The following is a 22,324-nucleotide window of genomic DNA, read 5'->3' as shown; positions in this document are numbered from 1 at the left end:
CCATCATCTAACAAGCCTAACAAAAATTTAATCTTTTCAAAGGAAAAACATGAATAACGAGTGAAATGCTTGAGTCCTGGCCGTTTGGCAAGTTTGAATTACCTTATTTCAGAGGTAAGACGGTTGTTGTAGTTGGAATGCACATTACCCTAACTAATGACGATCTTCTGGCAGAATCAAGCTGTTGATGATATCTTCAGTTGATCTCAGCAACATCACCCGCATATCGATCCACTGGAACTTGGTGTGCTCCCAAAACATGCTCGTCACGTTTTCGTCGTGCTTTAACTCCACCCAAGTGAATGATACTCTCCCCTCGTCGAGCTTTGGACGTTTATACAGAATATTTTGCACCCTCCTTGTGTCTCTGGGGTTGACTCCTTGGTTGAATTCATTCAGTTGATCCTTGAGACCTCTTAACGTTACATCAAGGCAACGAACCTTCAACCTCTGAGTTTCTCCGCCGTTGAATTGTGCATGAACGTCGATCCACCCGGCCATTGCTTCAAATCTACACAATTACAAATTAAACACAATCAATGAAAAACTCATTCAAACATTTCATCAAACACTTGGAGTGCAAATTATACATAAACCCTAAAAATGATAACTACAACATAAACATGCAAAGATCAAAATAATTAAGCAATATTACTCATTTGCATGTAACATTGTATCATATATTGCAAAAAAACAAAATAACCAAAAATTAAACAAACCCTAAATCTAAAAAAATCTAATCTAAGTGTAAAAAATCTAACATAATCATGCAAACATCTATACGTCATAAGAATTAAGCACTATAAGTCATTTGCATGTAGCATTCTATAATTTCTTGCAAAATTTTTTAAAATTTTAACAAAACAATAAACCTAAAAAATTCTAGATTAAGTGAAATTTTTTATCATAACAACATAGTTTAAGTGAAAACTTACTTGTTCTTGTTGTTGTAGTGTTGTTTGATTTGAAGATGAAGGAATTTTGGAGTTGGGAAATTTGAGAGAAAATTGAGATTTGTGTGTTGTTTGATGAAAATGAGGTTCTGTCTGGGCTAATAACATAACGCAACGCAACTTAAGTTACGCAACGTGGCTTAAGTTGCGTTAACATTACAACTAGCGTAGGTTAACTTACGTAACGCATGTTAACATGCGTAGGGGTATATTTGTATTTTACTTTGGGAGTGAGCAATACTGTTTGGGTAAAGAGCAGGATTAGTACTACAATATGTGACCTATTGTGAATGTGTGCAAATAACCCAAATGAGAAAATATCTTACACTTGTTATGTGTGGAAACTGGCAATCAGTAGTGTGCTTGACATTTATTGAGTTGGTCTTTATGTCAATCAATTGAGAAAGATACGTTAGCAAGTGAAGCGTATATTCATATATTTGTTTCAGTCTTCAATTACATAATATATACTGAATTGAAACAGTTTACTGTAAAAATATTCCTTTTCAAGTAATTTTATCCCGAATTACTTCTAAAATGAAGTGGTAAGCAGAGTTTGGCAAATAACCCAAATCACTCGAATGGAATATTTTTGTAATTGCAAAAACTACTAGTTTATAAAAAGAAAAGAAAAAGACTACTTGCAATCTTGCCAATAAAAAAAAAAAGAATAATGCTGCAAAAAATTAATTCAAGAAAAAATTGCATATGCCTAAGCGTACCACATACTACATTGTTACAAACATGCAATTAAATGGCCTATACTCCTTTGTATTGCACAGATGTGACAAAGGAGAAAAATATAACCAAATAATCTACCACCATACAGATAAAATAGAATGCTGGATGATCACATATACACAGCATAACAGACGAGTTAATTCATGAAACAAATCAGAAGGTTTCCATTCTGGTACAGTGGTTTGGTCATTGTCTAGAAGCCGAATGAGATTGAGGGGTTAGATCAAATGATGAGCAAGGTAGTTTGGCAGGCACATCACATGCTATCATCATTCAAGGGTTCAAAAATATAAACATTTCAATTTTTTTTTAACATCATCAATCACAGGCTAAAACAAGTAACTATGATGCTGACCGAGACAACAAACAAAATAGGACACAGTTCTTAACTTCAACTAGGCACTGGAGTTGAAACCTTTGCCTAAACTGTGCCATTTCTGTACAAAATTAAGGACACAGTTCTCAGCTTCAACTAATTGGTTTCCATCGGCACTGGAGTTGATGTCTGATCCCCGGCTGGTGTAGTGGTCTGCTCCTCTGCTGGATTTGGAGTTGAAGTTTGCTCCCCTGGTGGATTTTGAGCTGCAGTCTGCTCCCCTGCTGGGTTTGGAGCTGCAGTCTGCTCCCCTGCTGGATTTGGAGTCTGGTCCCTCTTTACACGGGGTTGCGGTTTCCTGAAATATTTGCCGCAGAATGATTCAGCAGTCTCCGGATATTTCTTCCTCACCAAGTTTTCCAGGCACTTGCGGTACGAAAAGTCTTCCTTTTTACCATCTTTTAAAACCACATACAAGCATCTGCTGTCTTGAAAATTGCTGTGTTTGCTGACCTGTCACCACAAGTCCTCCCAACATTAAAAAAGAAAAAGAAAAATAGAGATCGACTCGTGAAAGTCTCAACATAACACATTATACACAAATGAAGACAAGATATATAGCATAAACTGAAACATATACAGGTTTTGTATCAAAAGGAAGAAACCAAAATAAACCATCATTCAGTCTCAACATTAAAGAAAAGAAAAGAAAAATATAGAGATGGACTCGTGAAAGTCTCAACATAACACATTTATACACAAATGAAGACAAGATGTATAGCATAAACTGAAACATGTACAGGTTTTGTATCAAAAGGAAGAAACCAAAATAAAACATCATTCAGTCTCGAAGTTTTGAAAAGAAACTAATTTATCACAGGCACCTATGATGAAGTATATTACAGATGTTCATGGAAGCTAAAAGTCAAGGATATAGAATTAGAGGATACCATGACATGATCAACTCCAACACCCATTTTTGTTTCTTTATCCGGATGATGCTCGAAAACATTCTCGAGCACATACTTTTGGTCTTCGTCAGGTAGCGGATCCCCATCATTGTACCTTCACACAGGAATTTATCATCAGAACAATAAGGTAAAAATGGAGCAGTTTGTGGGCGATAGGTAAAGAACGCAAGTTGCAAAGACAACATATGTGAAGAAAAAATTAAAAACAATAATTGACAACATAACCCATAATGCAACCTTCTGCACAGGAAATACCATATTAGGGAATGACAGCTATCATAGCTAATGGTATCATATTCAGAAGAGGAGTAACTTGCAGAAGAATCACGGTGGCAGGGAGCAAAATAGTTGATAAAAGAGGCAAAAAGGCTCCTTGAAAGAAAGGAATGACACCTTAAGAAGTTGCAAGTTATACACTTTGCAAGAATAAGGCTAATATCTAACACAATTTTTCAACACTTTTTTTATAATATGGGTCCCACCAAATATATATGGCACCCATATGCATCGGTAGGAACAATGTAATTGTTAACCAACAAAAGAGTGTGTTGGAAGTGTGTTGGTAGCATTCCCCCACTTTGCAATAAGCAAGTAAAACAGATATGACACCAAAAGGCCAAGCATAACCAGAGAATAGGGGCGACGTTATTTACAGTAGGAAAAGGCATAAAGAGATCACGATTTATAATATCCACATAAAGCAATAATTAAGCATGAGAGTTTGCACGACTGACAACTGCCTTGGGAAACTTACCCTTGTAGTTGCATGATTCTTCTGATTGACTGGACAATAGGTTCAATATCCTTCATGATATCTTGCTCTTCAGGAGTGTATTGGACAATAGGTGGTCTGACAGGGCGACTCCTGTTTTTCCAGTCCCCAGCATTTGGACCCCCACTTTGCGAACCTTCGAATCGATTTTTCTTAAATGAATCTCGTCCTTGTTTTCCCCATTGAAAACTTTTGTCGCTTTCAGAGTTAGCAGAGGCAACTTGTGAGTCCCATCCACGAGAACCTGCAGTTTGATTTGACTCATTCTTGGAATCCCAAGGATGGTTTTCTTGCAATTTGGGTTTTCCCCAAGAGCTATTTGACTCGTTCTTGGAATCCCAACTGTCCTTTACATTTTCCGTCTTCTGTTCCCAGGCATTAGATCTAGAAGAGTCTTCTGGCATAACATGTATTTCATCTTTTTTCTGTCCCCACGAGGGCCTATTATCATTTGACTTCGGTTTTGTTGCACCCCAAGCACTAGACTTCTGCGAGTCTTTTTGGGTAACATCCTCTCCAGCTTTCCATTTCTGAGAGTTCCATGAATCTTGTACTTTCATAGACTCACCCTCATGTACTTCAGGTTTACTGCTTCCCCAAGCTTTCCAACCACCTGAGTTTGTCGAGTCTTCTTGGATATCATTTGACTTCAGTTTTGTTGCACCCCAAGCACTAGACTTCTGAGAGTCTTTTTGGGTAACATCCTCTCCAGCTTTCCATTTCTGAGAGTTCCAAGAATCTTGTACTTTTGTAGACTCACCCTCATGTACTTCAGGTTTACTGCTTCCCCAAGCTTTCCAACCACCTGAGTTTGTCGAGTCTTGGCTAACATCAGCTTTCCATTTTTTAGTGCCACCAGATTCTCCTTGGGCTCTTTCCTCTCCACCAGTTATTTGTCCCCAACAGGACTGATCACTACTTTGATTTGTGTTGGCCTCCCAAGCACCAGACTTTGAAGAGTCTTCTTGTACCATAGATTTCCCATTACCCCAAGCACTGGACTTTGAAGAGTCTTCTTGCACCACAGCTTTACCCCAAGCAGAAGCAGATTGGTCACTCTTTTGATTTGTTGCAGCCCCCCAAGAAGGCTGCTCACTATTTTGATTAGTGGCAGTCCCCCAAGCACCGGACTTTGAAGAGTCTTCTTGCACCACAGCTTTACCCCAAGCAGAAGCAGACTGGTCACTCTTTTGATTTGTTGCAGCCCCCCAAGAAGGCTGCTCACTATTTTGATTAGTGGCAGTCCCCCAAGCACCAGACTTTGAAGAGTCTTCTTGCACCACAGCTTTACCCCAAGCAGAAACAGACTGGTCACTCTTTTGATTTGTTGCAGCCCCCCAAGAAGGCTGCTCACTCTTTTGATTAGTGGCAGTCCCCCAAGCACCGGACTTTGAAGAGTCTTCTTGCACCACAGCTTTACCCCAAACAGAAGCAGACTGGTCACTCTTTTGATTTGTTGCAGCCCCCCAAGAAGGCTGCTCACTATTTTGATTAGTGGCAGTCCCCCAAGCACCAGACTTTGAAGAGTCTTCTTGCACCACAGCTTTACCCCAAGCAGAAACAGACTGGTCACTCTTTTGATTTGTTGCAGCCCCCCAAGAAGGCTGCTCACTCTTTTGATTAGTGGCAGTCCCCCAAGCACCGGACTTTGAAGAGTCTTCTTGCACCACAGCTTTACCCCAAGCAGAAGCAGACTGGTCACTCTTTTGGTTTGTTGCAGCCCCCCAAGCACTAGACTTAGAAGAGTCTTCTTGGATAGCATCAACTTGTAAGTCAGATTTATTTTGTCCCCAACCAGACCAATCATTTGAGTTTGTATTGGTCTGATCAATCTGGTCTTTATTTGAATCCCAACCATTTGATGTTGAGCCATTCGGAAGTTCAAAAGTCTCATCGAAGACAGCATCAAATCCAGAGGCATGCTGTGGGGACATGTCAAAGTCCCCATTTTCATCGTCAAACAGATCATCGATGTCCTCACCCAAACAAGCATTGGTTTCTTCTTCCCCGTTGGCAAGGCCTTTGACCATATTGAGAAATTTGTAAACATTCATCCCTTCAATTTCATTTGTTTTTATCTGCAAAGGAAAAATCCAACATTGAAATTTAAAACAATGTTCACAGAACTCCAACTCTAGACATATTGAAGTCCACCATTAAATCTGAGTTTAATCAAATACCTCTTTCGGATCCCATACAATATCAAATTTTGATCCTGTACCAACCGCCACGTGCTTACCCCAGGAACAAGAGGCAACAATGCTTGACAAAGAGTCTGAGTGGTGTTTCTCAGCAGCTCTTTCAAAGCATTTTCGAGGAGTCTGCATCATCACATTCACAAAGTAAGAAAAATAATAACAAAATACATCTTGAAATTTAGAAATTACCAAAGCACTTACAAAGAGTGTTGCATCGGTGAATGGTACTTGAATGTCTAATTGACGAGCCAGTGTTTTATAACCACCTGTATTAAAACCAACCAAATTTCCACCACAAGTCATACTACTTGCTAGGAGAATGAGATGCTCTCTGAGAACGCCTTTTGCCACCATTCTTACTGATGCTGCAAGACGCTGCACACAGCACAAAAGGATAAATTAGATAACATAAACCCCTAATGTTGAGGCTACAACTAACTAGTAGACTAAGATCAAGGCTCTTTCATAAACCTAAGCTCAATAGCTGACAAAATCATAGCCATAGTTTTTTTGGTCGAAAAATATCACAAGAGACAAGAGGAAAGCACCAAAACAGACAAAAGGCAGCATACAACCAAAAGAACGGCGAAGAAAAGAACTATGCATGCAACGAGTCTTTCTAAAATTCCAGTCTCTCAGAATATACGTATTATGCGACAAGGAGCAAAAAGCAGAGGAGTACGAGGTAAATAAATAAAAAATCAAGCTTCAGCATAAATGGATAACAAACCTACATAAAGATCTAAGCATGATTCTCCAAATGCACAAACCAGAGGAATGCAAACACTGCATATTGCATTAAATCTTGGCTTCCTAGTTTTTCAACTTTTTTGCAACCAAAAATCAGAAAACTCAGTTTTTAGGATATGGGCCAAATTAAACTCCACAAAATCAGCTTATAAGATGAGGATTGCCTAAGCTTTTTAAATTATAAAATGACAACACATACCAACTATATGTCACCAAAAGCCTGATTCCTACTCACACAGTAAAAGGAGGGAAAATGCACTTTCACATAGTGATCAATGAAAAAATAAGCAGCTTCGATAATAAAGAAAAGACATGAAATCACATGTAACTGATTTTCAATGAAGATTTGAAAGTGAAAGTAAAGCACCTTTATGTTTACTAAAGGTGCGTGTTCACAAGAAAAAAAAAGCAGACAGCTCATACTTTTAACATTATGTAAAATATATTATTAAGAAGTTTACCTGAATCGCTTGATCAAAAGTGCATGCAATGCCCAGTAATTCCTGAATTTGCTTAATAGCATAAGGGATAGAACGTCTAGTATCAATCAAATGAAGAACAGGAAGGCAGGAATCGAGTACAATCCTCCAAGCATCGCCACTTTGTTTAACAGCTTCTTTCTCAAGAATGACGTCCAGTGCTAATTCACCATTAGAAGATTTGGACGGGTTACGAACCCATGTGTTCGTGCCAGGATTAACCCAAATTATATTTGCGGAACTGATACGAGGGTCTCCTGTTTATGACAAAAATATATGTAAGAAATATGTATATGTATGTATGATTACAAGTGCAATAAATGCTCAAACCAACAACAAATGTAATTGCAAACAAATATGGACTACAAAGAAAGTTGGAACCAATTTACATCTTAAAAAGAATATGAAATAGACATGGCAAAGAAAATACCACCTCACTAATTTGTTATCCAAGTAGTTAGTTAGTTAAGAAATGTTAGAGTCGTGGGTCAGGATGCATATAAATAAAAGGAATGGGAAGGGAGTCATTTTGTTATTGAGGCTCAGGAGAGCTTAAGATACTCTTGAGTTACCCTCAATCGCTAGTACCTCGGGTCACCCTAGCACGAGGGATATTGCAATACAGATTATAAGGCGTTTACTTTTCACTTCCCTGCATTTTCTTGCTATGTCTTTTGATCTCTTGTTCAAATACTATTTGATAAATAAAACTTATAACAGAGATGGTTTCAATATGAGAACCAGCTTCATGCTGTGACAAAAAACAGAAACGTAGAGAGTGCAAGAACTCAATGCAAGGTGGAGATATCGTGCAACAAGCATTAATACAGTAACGTTTGAACAGTACAGAGATTATTGTGAATCAAACATTGGATTGCATTGATAAAGTGGAGCATCACGACCTACTCTAATAGGGGAGACAACAAGGGTGAGTTTCAAAAAGTTAGTTTGACAAATTGAGCAAGATGAAAAACACATCTCGTATGTATTTATAGCTGTCAGACACCGGTCCAAGGAGTGTCGAAGCAAATGGAAAAACAATTTTGGTTAGGACACTTGTCTCAGTTATCCGACATGTGTCGTATGAGTGTCAAAGGAGTGTCGGACACCACGACACACCTAGTCCTAGAGGTGTCCATGCTTCATACAAGTGCAGTTTTTTTCATCTTTTTCCTTTCCATTAACGGTTTCTACCAGATATAACAAGAAAATATTAATTAAATCCAGCATTACCTAAAATGTCCTTTTTATCCTTCCCTACAAAACCCCATGTATCGATTCAACAATACCAGATAAATAGTTCATTGAAAAATGAGTTTAAAGGAAAATACCTTGGATGATTGTTTCTAACAGAACTGGGCAGATCATGTCAGCCAGGACTTTAGTCGTTTGGTCTAAATCAACACCATCCGGCCAAAGGAACGTTACACAAGGGGCAGAGCAAAACTCACTGCAAAGAAGGAAAAATAGACAAGACGGTAAGTTTTAAACTGCAAACAAACTGCATGTTAACAGAGACAAAAATAAATAAAGACTAATGTAACTTGCAATTGTCAGAAGAAAAACATGTGATCAATGTTTAAAGAAAAGCACTCTGCATACATCAGCTTTTATCTTTCTTTGTTTTCCTCTTGTTTTTGGGAGGCAATATAATGTGTTTTTTGGTGCTTTTAACCAACCCCAAAAGTGGGGGAAATAACCATGTTGCTTTGTTCATTGGAACAAGAAGCTCACACGTAGGAAAGAAAGCAAGGAATGGATATTAGAAACCAAGAGATGATTCTATTGTATATTGCCTCTCTCTCTCTCTCTCTCTCTCTCTCTCTCTCTCTCTCTCTCTCTCTCTCTCTCTCTCTCACACACACACACACACACACACACACACACAGAGAAACCATAGTTTTTACAAGGAATGGAGAAGGTACAACATGATAATCAAGGACTGGACAAGAAACAATAAGGTTGAGCACTTCAATAATCAACTTATCATGAACTTGCATTCATCTATTTGTAACAAAGCTTCTATTTCTATTAGTCAAACTTGCATTCATTTATTTGTAACAGCTTCTATTTCTATTATGGAATGAAAAACCCTCTGAAAAATGCAAAACTAGAACACCATATATAAATTCTACAAAAGACAATCCATATCAATATTTGCTTTACAATATTCTACAACTTATTTTTGTAGAAAATAATAAAGTTAACCATAAGAAAAAGATGTGCGACAAAAAGGAGAACAAAATTGAAAGCCAAACAAGTAACAAAGAACATCTTGTCACATTAAAAATCTCCCCAGACTACAAATTATGCCTGATTGGTTTTTTGATACTAAAAGCAACATCAATGAACTCCTATGACTACAATTAAGAATCAAATCCAGAGCAATTAATTACTTCAAGTAAGCAAGAAAATTAAGACTTTATAGCAGTGAATCAAAAATGTATATGGCAGAACTAAAATTTAACCTGAAAATTAATTCAGTTCTCTTAAAAAATGGGGAAAGTTTCTTCTTCCGACTAAAGGAATTAAGTTTCTCTTGGCATTTTTGGTAAACTTCAGTCATATTGATCTTCAATTCCTCTAACTTCACCTGCTCAAATGATAAATCAATAACCAAAAGCATTTTAACACAATAATGACATTTAAATTAAGATAAAAATACACTCGTCTCAAATGAAAGAATAGAAAATTCAATGTATTATAAGTTAGTCTATTTTAATTTAATACAATCAAACCTTCTTATAATTTTTTGTTGTATTTACTTCTCAGTATCACTAACATATAGTTTTGAACCTTCACTATCTACCAATGTTATTAAACTCAGTTCATACCAGTAACAGCATATGTGGCCCGTCTGAACAACTTATCGTCATAGAATTTACAACCAATCTAGCACAAAACATACAAGTACAACTCGACAGTTTTCCTATAAAACCGTCAAAGTCACTATTAGGCTCTATAAAAATTATACTTTCAGCAAATCCAACAGAGTAATATCTTTACCAGTGGTTTTCACCCCCAAGGTTTACTGAGGTCAACAACAAGTCCTTTCAATATAAAGCTAGTTTCTAATTGACCAGTTCTCGGAGCTGTGTTGTTCGACTTCTAACATTACAGAACTATCTTACACGAATTGTTCTTAATCTTATCTTTGTTTTGTATTTCCAATCATCTTCCACAACATTCTCATATCTCAAATATAATAAACTTGTTGACATTTTATTACCCGACATTCACTATAGAGATCCCTTTTTATATCCATCGATCTCCTTATCAATTTCAGATCTTCAAAATATTAATAACTCAATGCTAACAATTATAAAGAAAAAATGAAAAGAAAAAAAAAATAAAAGAAAAAAAACACGGTTAATAAACCCAAACAGGCAAGTTATCTCAAAATCCAGCAAAACAGAGGTTAGAGTAGGTTTAGACCTAACATTAAACCAATACGATATCAAATGTGGCCAGACCTAACATTATAACACTCCTAAAAACAAAAGATAAAAAAAAAAATTAGGAATAGTAAAGCGCTTTCCAAACCCACTGCATATCTGGTAATGAAAACAAAACAAAACATGCAGAGGATTTAAAATATTCTAGAGAGACGGATTATAAAATTTTAAAATCGTGCTAGCTGCATGATATAGGAACATGCCTGCATCAAATCCTAAACATGTATTAAAAAAATTGATAACCTCTTTAAGACGAATGTGACAAACAAGGCCTGCATCTTCAGTACCATCTTTGCGTCTTCTTTGCTGCTGGTATCTGCAGATGAGACACATGTCCCAAATAAATAAAATTGACATAAATACAACTTTCAAAACAACAACAAAAAAAATATAACAACTACTTCAATTAACACAGATTAAATGTTTTACCCCCAACGAAATACGGAGTACATAGCAAGTAAATAAATAAAATTGAATATAAATACAACTTTTAAAATAACAAAAAAATAAAATATAAGGGATCATATTACAAAGAGGATATGTCACGCATATAAGGGATCATATCAGCATAAACTAAGAGGATATGTCACGCATGCTTCAAACCTAAATAGCACTTTGCTCAAAGGAACATATTACAAAGACAAAACCATTCATGGACCCCCATCCATTTAAAAGCTTAGCCTTTTAAAGCTAGTCCTTGGCCCAGAAAATGGTTCATCATAAACGTTCTTTCTAGCCTGTCGACACAAATGTAATCAAACAAAACTTGGAGAAGGTATTAGATGAAGCCCAGACCTCAACCCCAAAATCAAATGTTAACAGAATTGACAAAATTGATATAGACAAAACAGGCTTTAAGCTACAAAGTAACCAATTAACCATGGTTAATCCATGTTAGCAACAAGCCTCTAATTAAGCAAACTCATGAGGCATAAAGTTATAAAAAAAACATCAATGCTGGTCCAATCTCATTGGTCTATAACTGCCTAGATTTGTGATTGTTTATGTCTGTAACTGTTTATGCCAGTTCGTCTTTTGTTGTAACTGCCCATCTGTGTGTCTAATTAAACTGAGTAGGGAAATGGATGTTTGGGTATCCGGCTATTTGTTTCAGTATGGCAGTTATTAGGGATAGGGAAGGCTCTTGAACAACCAGTGATCATTTGTAACTTTTCTGTTGACTCAATAAAACATGATCAATCACTACAAAATATTACTGTACTAGTGTTACTAGTTCTAACACTGGTAACAGAGTACTTACTCGCAACACGTAATTTTTATCAAATAAAAAATATATGCTAAACATAGCAACAACAAAAAAAAAAAAAAAAAAAAACAAGACAGAAAACTTACTCAACAATGAAATCCATTGCGGCATCCTTGAGGCTTACTTTTCTCAATTGATTTTGAACCAAATATGCAGCATTTTCGCGACAATAATTCCTCCCACAATCACAATCATTTAAATATAAAATTACACGACGATCATTTGGTTCATTCCTGAAGTTCACCTTGCAAAGGAGTATTTCCTGAAGATAAAATGTGTAAATAAATAACTCAAAAAAATCATTACTGAAATACGAGAAACAGATGTCCACTATTCACTAAGAAATTATTACCTTCATAAACCCCCAGGAAGAATTGCTGCTTGGACTAGCATCAAGGACTGCTTTATAAGCAGGGTTTGACATGGAAGTTGCAGCTAAGACACCTACAGGCTCACCAGCAGGGAATAAGTGCTGGGCTGCATCTCCAGATTGTATGCCATATTCAAACTGGATGATGGAATTACTACATACATTCCTCACAGTTCCATCATAGCAAATAACAACATCACGGAGAATGGCCATCAAGTTCTTGAATAGTGTGCCTGGTTCAGATAATCCTCTAGAAGAGCGGTCAATTATTTCTCTCGTTGCAATGGAATGCACCAACTCTTCATATGGATCTAAACCATGAAAGAAGCATCCTTTGAGCAAACCAAACTCAGCAGAGGGATAATCATCCTTGTCATAGAAACACTTCAATTGAAAATGAGAAGCTACATCCTCAACCAATCCCTTGGAATAAAACTTTCCTCTCTCAAAGAGTTGTTGGCCTAAAAAGCCAATTTGTTGAATTACCTTGTCAACAGCCGACTTACTCTTTGAGTCAATCAAATCTCCAAGTTTGGTTGACTTCAAAGCAAAATTTATAACCGGAAGTTCAATATCTTGAATGACTTTCTCCAATTGTTGAGCCACCAGTTCTTTGTACATTCCCCTCAGCTGACGCAACAAAGGCGAAACTTTCCCAATGCTCCTATTTATAACCCTTTTCACTGCCCTGGATATTGAAAAGTCTTGTAATCCCACACTAAATCCATGGGCAAATATGTTTTCCATCAGAAAGGGTTGTATCACATCAAAAAAATTGAGTGCCTCCTGAGGACCCTTGCTAAAAAAAATTGAGGCAGCTATTTCATTTATAATTGAAGGTAAAATATCTCTGGTAAAATCAAATTCCAAGATTTCCCTCTGCCTAATCAAGTATCGTCCTCCAGTACAATCGAACGAGAAAGGCAAAGCACACTGCAAAATCTGTATAGATGTCCAATAAGAATCACCGGTACTGGCCTTGAGTAAAGCAGGCATTGGCAAAGGCAGTAAAAGAAACATTGCCATTTGATTTGCTGCTACTCTATCCAAAAAACAACTCTTGACGAGCATCTTGAGTGACAATAAAGAATCTGCGGATAACTGAAGGTTAAGATTACCACTATGAGAGCTGAGAAGTTGTTTCTCTACAGAGAAAAGCTCCAAAACCTCAGCTTTAGCAGCGAGTGACTGAGGGTAAAACAAATGGACACAGTCACCATCAAAATCCGCCCCTAGTGGTCCACATATTAGTGGATTAATTTTGACAGTGTGGTCATCATGGATGTATACCACAAGTGCTTGCAAGGAGTGCTTGTGGGTAGTTGGCGGTCTGTTTATGAAAACAGTATCCCCGTCCATAATCCTCCGGTGCACTATCTGACCAGGTTTAAGATAAGTGTGCCCCTTTGAGCCCTCCCTCAGTGAGTAGGTTGACATACCTTCCTTGTATGTCAAGCACAAGTTTTCATCCACCAACTTCTGTAAATAGTGGATGTTATGAATGCTGACTCTTTCCTCAAATGTGATCCTTTGGGCAACCTCAAGCGGAATTCCAACTTCATTTATTTTCTTATACCCATCTCCAGTGATCACATTCCGGGAAGAAAACCCGGAACCCTTTCTGATAAACAACGTCCTCATTTTTTCCAACCACGCTTTTGTTGAGGAATCATTCAGCTCTTTGTTAACCCCGTAGTGTGTTTCAATATCACGTGCGGCCTTAGAAGTTCCCCTGATTTGAAGATACTGATCGACCACGGATTGCAAGTCGTTGGCTTCCACTTGATGAGACTCAAAGTTTGGTTCACCAGATCTTGAACTTCTGATGACTTCAACCTTCCTAAGCAATTTTCTGAGAATTGTCAAGGCCGGATCCTGCAATTTCAGAGAGATACATAAGCTTTCTGAACGACAACAAAATAATTTCATAATCAAGCAAAAAATAACATTATCATATCCTCACCGAAGACATGATACTGACACCATCTGAAACCACTGGCACAGACAGGCAATTTGGTGGTACAGGAAGGTATTTTAAAATATATCCATCTTGAGGAAAATATCCCTTTCCCGCAAGTTTCTTCTTTGTTTCTTGAGGAAGTCTCTTGATAATTTCCATTGCCTGGTAGACATTTGACACATAAACTATAAATCAGAATCTAATGACAGGTTTCAACCGGAACGTAAAAACATAAGCATATAATAAATAATCTGAAAGTATCAACTGTAACCCCATGTGAGTGTGACAGTCAACAGATTCACTTTGGTGGTATATGAATTCCAACAGTGTCATAGGCTCAGAATATAAGGTCAAGAAATAATTATGCCCCTATAAAGCAGAGTGAACTGAAAGGAGCATTTCGCCATTCATGGGAAGAGGATGCTGGCAAAGGCTCTAACATTCTATAATTGATTCATTTAAAAAAAAGTCCATTTGAATGCCTCATAAATTGATCCTTCTAAAAAGAATGCGTTGACTATAAGGGAATGAAACAATAAAAAAAATATTAGTTTGAGAGTTTGTTAATATCATTCCTCTTCCCGGGAAATATAAGAAATACAAATCATCTATAGGACATGGACAGAAACTTGACTCGAAAAAATAAAAAGCAGATATAACAGATATTAACTTTATTCAATATTATTAGAGTAACAGCTGTAAATCCGGAGGAATTCATCCTTGAGATTCAGAGAGTTCACACAAAATTCCTTACATTTCTTCATTTAAATTTCTGGCTTAATTTTCTGAGATTGTAATACTGTAACAGCGGCTTATATCTCTGAGACAGCCATAATTCATTATCAGTACATTTCAGGTTCACCCTTCCAATTTGTGGCACCTATCACTCTTCTCCTGGAAACTGAATTAATATGGTCTCAGGATCAAAAGGACAGCTGAAGAACATTAGAATATAGATACAAGACTCCCAAAGCTCCAGGATAGGTTGTACCTCCCAACCATTCAAATACCACTGCTACTTTCCTCCTATTATTATTTATATCTTACCAAATCTCCCACACTAACTAAAACATTTCCGAATAAAGAGGATGATCAATTACTGGGGTCTGCTAAAGATATCCTTGAAATTCAAAGAGAAAAAAATATCCAACTCCAAGTAAATGATAAACAAAAAAAATGCAACTATCATAAAACAATGAAAGACTATATATGGATTGCTTCAATTATAAAGAACATAAACAGTAATTAAGCAATAAAGAAAAAAATACAAAAATAATAAATTAATCATATAAAAGCCAGAAAAAAGGGAATTGCAAACATAATGTAACTTTAGCAATATTATGCATATATCAAGCAACAAAATAACAATGAAAACCGGTAGAAAGTAGAAACCACACCTCACAAGGAAGCAAAGCTCGAGTATGATCTCCCCCATAGCGATAGCCATATTTTTCTAGAAAAGTCCAAAATCCGTCATGCATCTTTGACTTTGACACCTTTAGTGCCAAGTAACAAGCCCCATCAGCTGTTTTGACCTCCCGAATAGAAACTTGTGCAGCATTAACATCCTAAAAGGAAAATATAACTATCATGAACCTTGGACACTAATATGAAAATACCAAGTTCCGTTCTATAACAAGGTATGATAATAGAAAACACAGATTTAGCCAAGAAATGGGTAAGAACAAATAGAATATTAAATTCGGCACCAAAAATAGAAAGCAAAAAAGAAAATAAACCACAATTAAGCAAACAAGCCAATGAAAAAAACAAAGCACCTCAAAATTTGTTTAAATTTTCAATACATGAGACCTTAATAAACTAGAGTAAAGGAACCAAATCATCACTGGGATGCAAATGGCCAATCTTGTGCCAAAAAAAATTGGCTGGGAAGTCAAAATCAAGATCCTAAATATGATTGTGATGGGTTAAACACGCAAACGTGATATCACAAAACTGTAAATACCACCAATATGTATGCAGGCTCCTATCTTGGCACTTTTAAATACGTTACCAACAGTTCTGGTGATTGTTTGCCAAAATACATGTTTAGATATGCCCAATTATTGTTAAACATAGTTCATACTTCTCAGCATTTCTTCAACATTTATGATGACACCACTGGTCTATCTAGACAGTATTATAAATCATTGCCCTTATCGGAAAAGCTGATGATTCTAGTAGTGGTTGCAATTGTGACCAAATGGTTCCCTGATCAACTATATACATGATAAATTTGCAAGTGTTAACATTATTATTATTATTATTATTTCACACTTCTCAGATGCTATCTAAATATGGCAAATCCTAAAATATACCCTCGGGACACTTGTTAAGTAAACGGATTGAAATAGTGTTGGAAAATGGTGAATTCAACCTTTTTGAAGTTTAAAAATTGTTATTTCCAATGTAAAATTTCTACTTATTGATTTCTTAACTAATGCCCTTAGTATGACCCTCTAAATATCCTTCAGACTCAACACATGACATAATTTTAAAATATAATCCTTTTAAAAGTAAAACTTAATCAAATAAAAGCAAATCATATGATTGGTTCATACTAACCTCACAGCAAGGAGATAATAATCTCTGTGCCAAGCCACTGCTTGAAGAAGGTACCTGAAAGATTGTGAGCCAGTATCAGAGAAAGAGTTTCAGAGAAAACTGAATATTCTGAAAATGATAAAACTGAATCTACCTCTGCCACAGCAATCTATTTATCAATGCAAAGTCTAGTTCAACAAACTAAGGCTGTTTCAACTGCTCAAGAGAAAGTTATCTGACAGCTGCAAATAGCTGGCAGTAACCGCAATACCAGTTGGCACAAACTAACGACAGCAAATAGAGTAGTGCAGTGAATAAAAATTAGTGCACCTATTACAGAGAAAATGCCTTCTCTTACAGCCAGTAAGATCAAACACAATGGATTAAGAAGGTTCTATCCTTCTTGTATCAAAATCTAATGAAGTCCATGAAAGCAGGAATTACTATACAATTTAGGACAACAAACCAAACCTTGTTTACCCTGTTTGGTCAATGTAATATGAAAAAAAAATTGTTATAAATTTAAATGCGACCTTTCCTAGTGGATCTGAATTAATAAAGTTGCAGCTTTATATTGCAAAACACAGAAAAACGAAGGAGATAGGTTCACAAAACAGGGAAGGAGATGGGGTCGCAAAAGACAGAAGAATAAGTTTTTCATATGCATAGCATAAACCTGAAAAAGTCCCTGTAAAAGCTCAAATTTTAAGGTGTTTTAGGGTTTTCATCGTCGCAAACCATCGCACTCAATAGCGCCACGAAAACTGCACAACGCAGTGTGAAATTATTCCCTGAATGAGACCGCTCCTCTATTCTGAGACGCCACACCGCGTGTGGGGGCAGCCGCTGACTGCTACGAGCTGTCAAGGTAGCAGCACTAACATCCTCTCTTGACAACAAAGGAACAGTCCCACATGTACACTCATTTATAACAATTTTTTGGATAATAATAACAATTTTTTATTTCCACAATGACTGGAGTATAAGAATGAGTTTGACAGTTTAAAAATGAGACCACTTAGTTGTGGTTTGCAGAATAGGATTCGCATGAAATTATGTAAAACTTTAAACAAACAAAAAATGAGTTCATCCCAATACTCCCACTCATACCCAAAAGGTTTTTTCTGGTTTGAAGCACAAAAGACATTTGTGTGGTTCAAAATTATGACAAAAGAGACAACATTAAAAAAGGAAAATATAACAACGGCAAATAGCTTTCTTGAGTCTTTTAATTTAGATAAGAATAAACAAATAGGTAAAAGTGAAAATAAAAGTCTGCCACTAAACATCATTCAAAAGTTATTGAAAAGCTAAAGAACTATGTGTTCACATTCCTTTTCAGTGATACCTTGGTTTTCTTCAATCGCAAGCAGCTTAAGCAGACCAGGCTCAGTATTTTCTTCAACTCAGTAACATGGCTAGGATGATAAATAGGAACTGGAAGTTCAATATATCCAAAGTGGCCTGAAAATTAATAATGATTCAGCCCAATTCTTTTGAAATATAACATTTTTCCATCAGAATGACAATAAAGGAAATGATCAAATAAAAGACCTTCGCATTTTCCTGCTTCGGAAGTGCCACAAGATTCACATCGTCCAAACTCAAGTGGAAGCCCAAGGAAAGGATTAGCCAGTTGACTCGCATGGCTAATTTGGGAATCACTAATTGATGCAGTACTCTAAAAAAAAGGAAAATATAAAGCAAGCACAACATCATAACAAAGTCTAGTTACAATTTATAAATAGTGATAGACATACAATTTAACATGAAAAAAGTAAAGAAATACATAATGCTTACAATTTCATGGCGTGTAGCCATACTGAAGCGGATCCCAACAACCTTCCCTTCCAAAAGGGATGTAGTGGCATTATCTTCCATGATGAATACCTTGGTAAATCTGTAGCACCTGCCAACAGATAACTCATAATCATGAGTCAGTATTTGTAAACCTTAATAATTTCAACAGAATTAAGGCAGAAAAGAAAATTAAAAAATCATTGGAACAGAAAATTACTGGAAAGGTTGGTTAATCTAACTTTTATTCAAAAATACTTTCACAGAATTCAACAACAACAACCAAGGCTTATCTCACAAAGTGGGGTCGGCTACATGGATCAAATTACACCATAATGTTCCATCATAAACCATATTTCGGTCTAACTCATTCATCTCCAAATCTTTCCTAATAGTTTCTCTTGTAGAATACTTTCACATAATTAAGCAAGTAAAAATAAATAATCCCCAAAGACAGCACAAACAAATACATCTAACCAAAATATCCATAATAATTGACAACTACAAATGTCTGAAAGGATGACCAGATATCGCATATTGCTCAACTAATACAAATCTGTTCAAATCAAGCACCTTGACAAATAGCCATAATCCCAAGAACACATGGGTGAACAACCAGTTCAGAAGTCATACATCAACCCATAACCATCAAAGCACTTGAATAATATCGAAACTATGCCAAACAGAAACTGTGTGTTCAAACCAGACAACGCAAAGGCACATTTATAATCATCAACTAGAAAGTGTTAATCATTGAAAACCATTACAGATACGAGATTATCTCCGAATAACAAAACTGTCCCTTAATTAGGGTACTAATTGGTTTTGCATAGATAAATTCATTAATCCATTTCTTAGAAAACACAAAGTCACACCCTAACCCAAAAAATCATGCATGTTTATCTTCATTTAACCCAACTCCTTAAATGGCTCGAAAAAGGTAAAACCCCAACTACATTGAATCATTTTTCACCAAAATGAAAAGGAAAAAAAAAAAAAAATGAAAAGGAAAAAAAAAAAAAAAAAAAACAACACCACTCACCCTCACCTCCAAAACAATGGGATAGTGCATGCATGTTTCGTATCACGGTACAGATGCCGAACATCTTGATACCAAACATACCATGTGCATGTTTGGATTTACAGTGAGTTTGGCAGAATCACAGTGACACGCCACAATTTTGGCAAAGCCTATGTTTTGGTATCACGGTGACCAATTGTGATTTTCCAAAAGCTACATTTTGTAGCTTCTGCAAAATGATGGTGGGTCCGCCGAGATACCAAACATACACTTTGTAGCTTTAACAAAATCACAATGCCGCTAAGATTTCGCCAAACTCGCAACTCATCCAAACATACACTAAGAATTCACAAAATAAAATAAATAAATAAACGAAAAATAGGTAAAGTTGTCAAGAAATTTTTTAAAAAATACTAAAATAATGTGCATGAACTTGAAATTTTTCCCTAAAATGATGATTTTCAACGAAAATAGAACAAGTCAAACAAAAATTTAGCCAAAATAAAAACACACTTAACAAAAAAAAACACAAAATCAAAAAATAAAAATAATAATACAACATTTAAACCTGTTTCTTACCTCAGAGATTAATTTCTGAAAAATTCAACGCGTCTCAGCTAGCTGAACACAAAACCCTAAAACCACAAAAAACAGAAAATCAGAACAAAAAAACGCAAAATGGGTACCAAAACACAACATTGAACAAAGCGTCTTTGCATGAAATCGAAAATGCAGAACGATTAAGCGAGAAAATCGAAGTAACTAACCGTAGGTTTCGATCACCTAGCTGAAGAAAACACGAAGAAGTTCGTTTAAGTTGGATAATTGAAAAACCCTAGACAGTGAAAAACAAACAACGGAAATGAAAAGTCAAAACGCAAAATCGATTCTGCAAAACGACAGAGAGTAGCGAGTTTGCATGAAGCGAAAATGTAGTAGAAATTAAGCAAAGAAAATCGATTTACCGAGTAAGCTAGGGTTTGATCGTTGTTGAGAAAAGCGCGTTTGAAAAAAAGCTGAGAGAGAGTGGAAGAGTGAGTGAAGTGTGAAGTGGGAGAGAGAGTGTGAAGAGTTTGTTACAATTTGCATGAAATGAAATGAAATGAAATGAAATTTGTGGTTTCGAAAAAAAGGAAAAATTAAAATAAAATGGAAAATTATTTGTTTGTGTTGTTTAAGAGGTACTGGGTTTTTGGGAGAGGGGTTTTGGTGGTTGATGACGATTTTACCCTTGTTGACTTCTTGGTTTGGTGTTTAGTTGGCTGTGACTTGGGGGGTAAAATTGGGATTTCGGTGTTTGATTTTGTTGAGTTGGGATGGAATGTCGTACCAGAGTTTGTACTAGTGTGGTGAGGGAAACTTGACCGGGGTTAAATGAGAGTTAGTTTTTACTTTTTAAATATGGGTTTTTTTTTTTGACAAAAAATATGGGTTTGTATACCATGTGAAACATTGCACATGTTAAAATAATCAATAGTACTCCAATACAAAATAACAATTATTTATTCAAAAGTTTTTAAACTTCTTAACTTGTTCAAATTTGCACAAATTCCAATACAAAATTTATATTTTAAACTTTTAAACATGTGTAAATTTGCACATGATAGAAAAACCCTTCAAATATTAAGAGGCAAAAATAACTTTGTTGATTTCTATTATTATTTTACGTGAGACTCATTTGTGAAGTGGTATAAGTCACTCGTGTATTTCACTCAATAAGAGAGAACATGTTAAAATAAGTGTTGTTAACAATTACACTTTAGTTAAATTTGCTAGAAATATGTAGCAAGAGTTGTTCATATCAAAATACTAGGATTCTTTAACAATTTGGATCTAGATCCTCTCTATTGGTAGGATGATTCAACGCGGGTCTCGATTGTTCAAACATTTTTTATCGTATATGATAACATAAATGAGTGATTGTGATCAACGCTTGTCTCAATCGTTCAAACACAATTAACCATATATGATAGCACAAACGAGTGATTGAGATCAATGTTAATCTCAATCGCCCAAACACCTTTGCCCACATATGGTAGCACAAACGAACGGTTGAGATCGGCATTGATTGGACAGTGTGACAAAAATGGCATAAAAGGGTTTGTGTTTTGTTAATTGGAACTCCTTTATTTTTCTTTTCTTCCTTCTATTAAATCACTAACTCCCTCCTAATCTTACTCACCCTCTTGATTATTTTTTTTATTTTTTTAACAAATAGAGAGTTGAGATAAGGAACAAAATGAAAGATAGGATTTTGTTGTTGATGTGTGATGATTTTGTTTGTAGGTAATAAGTAATAGGTCAAATGCATATTGTCGAGTTAAATGTTTGTAATACATTTGTGTTTAATTGGAATGCATTGACGGTGTAAAAAAAATTACGTGTATCTCGTCAGATATTACCACATATATTTTACTTGAGATATTTTAGGAACTAATTTACAGAAGTAGTTCGATTGAGATTAATTAGTATACTCTGTCAGTGTACAATTATTTTACACAAACATTCAATAATTTGTTGTGTTGTCAATTAATGAATATGAAAACACACGAGTTGTTATATTCATTAATTGATGTGTAAACACATTATTAAATGTATGTGTAAAATAACTATACACTAACAAATCTTAGTAATCAAACTCATAAAGATCTACATTGCGATGTATGCAAATAAATCATTTTCCATCAAACTCAGCAAAAAATATTTCCGTTGTTGTTTTGTTGACATTGT

At 35.8% G+C, this 22,324-nt stretch overlaps 1 protein-coding gene across 2 annotated transcripts; it reads right to left on the bottom strand.

The window, feature by feature from the left end:
- Nucleotides 1-1,639: 1,639 nt before the first annotated feature.
- NRPD1B (nuclear RNA polymerase D1B) lies at nt 1,640-20,641 on the bottom strand. 2 transcript variants are annotated; one of them, XM_085732062.1, is made up of 20 exons: nt 20,560-20,641; nt 20,362-20,429; nt 20,174-20,229; nt 18,577-18,685; nt 18,331-18,457; nt 18,125-18,240; nt 16,798-16,851; nt 15,630-15,800; nt 14,236-14,394; nt 12,255-14,147; nt 11,989-12,164; nt 10,879-10,951; nt 9,649-9,773; nt 8,512-8,630; nt 7,163-7,437; nt 6,153-6,326; nt 5,934-6,074; nt 3,736-5,831; nt 2,961-3,075; nt 1,640-2,523 (listed from the first exon to the last, which is right to left on the bottom strand). In XM_085732062.1, the coding sequence occupies exons 4-20, from the start codon at nt 18,655-18,657 to the stop codon at nt 2,167-2,169; spliced, it is 6,252 nt and encodes a 2,083-aa protein (XP_085588188.1). In that variant the 5' UTR covers nt 18,658-18,685; nt 20,174-20,229; nt 20,362-20,429; nt 20,560-20,641; the 3' UTR covers nt 1,640-2,166. The 2 variants fall into 2 exon arrangements, with proteins under 2 accessions (XP_085588188.1, XP_085588187.1); XM_085732061.1 differs by having other exon boundaries at nt 5,934-6,326.
- Between the last annotated feature and the right edge of the window lie 1,683 nt (nt 20,642-22,324).

This window comes from Medicago sativa, chromosome 8 (genome assembly GCF_051527215.1).
Source record: "Medicago sativa cultivar Bolivia chromosome 8, Bolivia_mono, whole genome shotgun sequence".
Lineage (NCBI taxonomy): Eukaryota > Viridiplantae > Streptophyta > Magnoliopsida > Fabales > Fabaceae > Medicago > Medicago sativa.
This window is presented reverse-complemented; position numbering and strand designations above follow the sequence as displayed.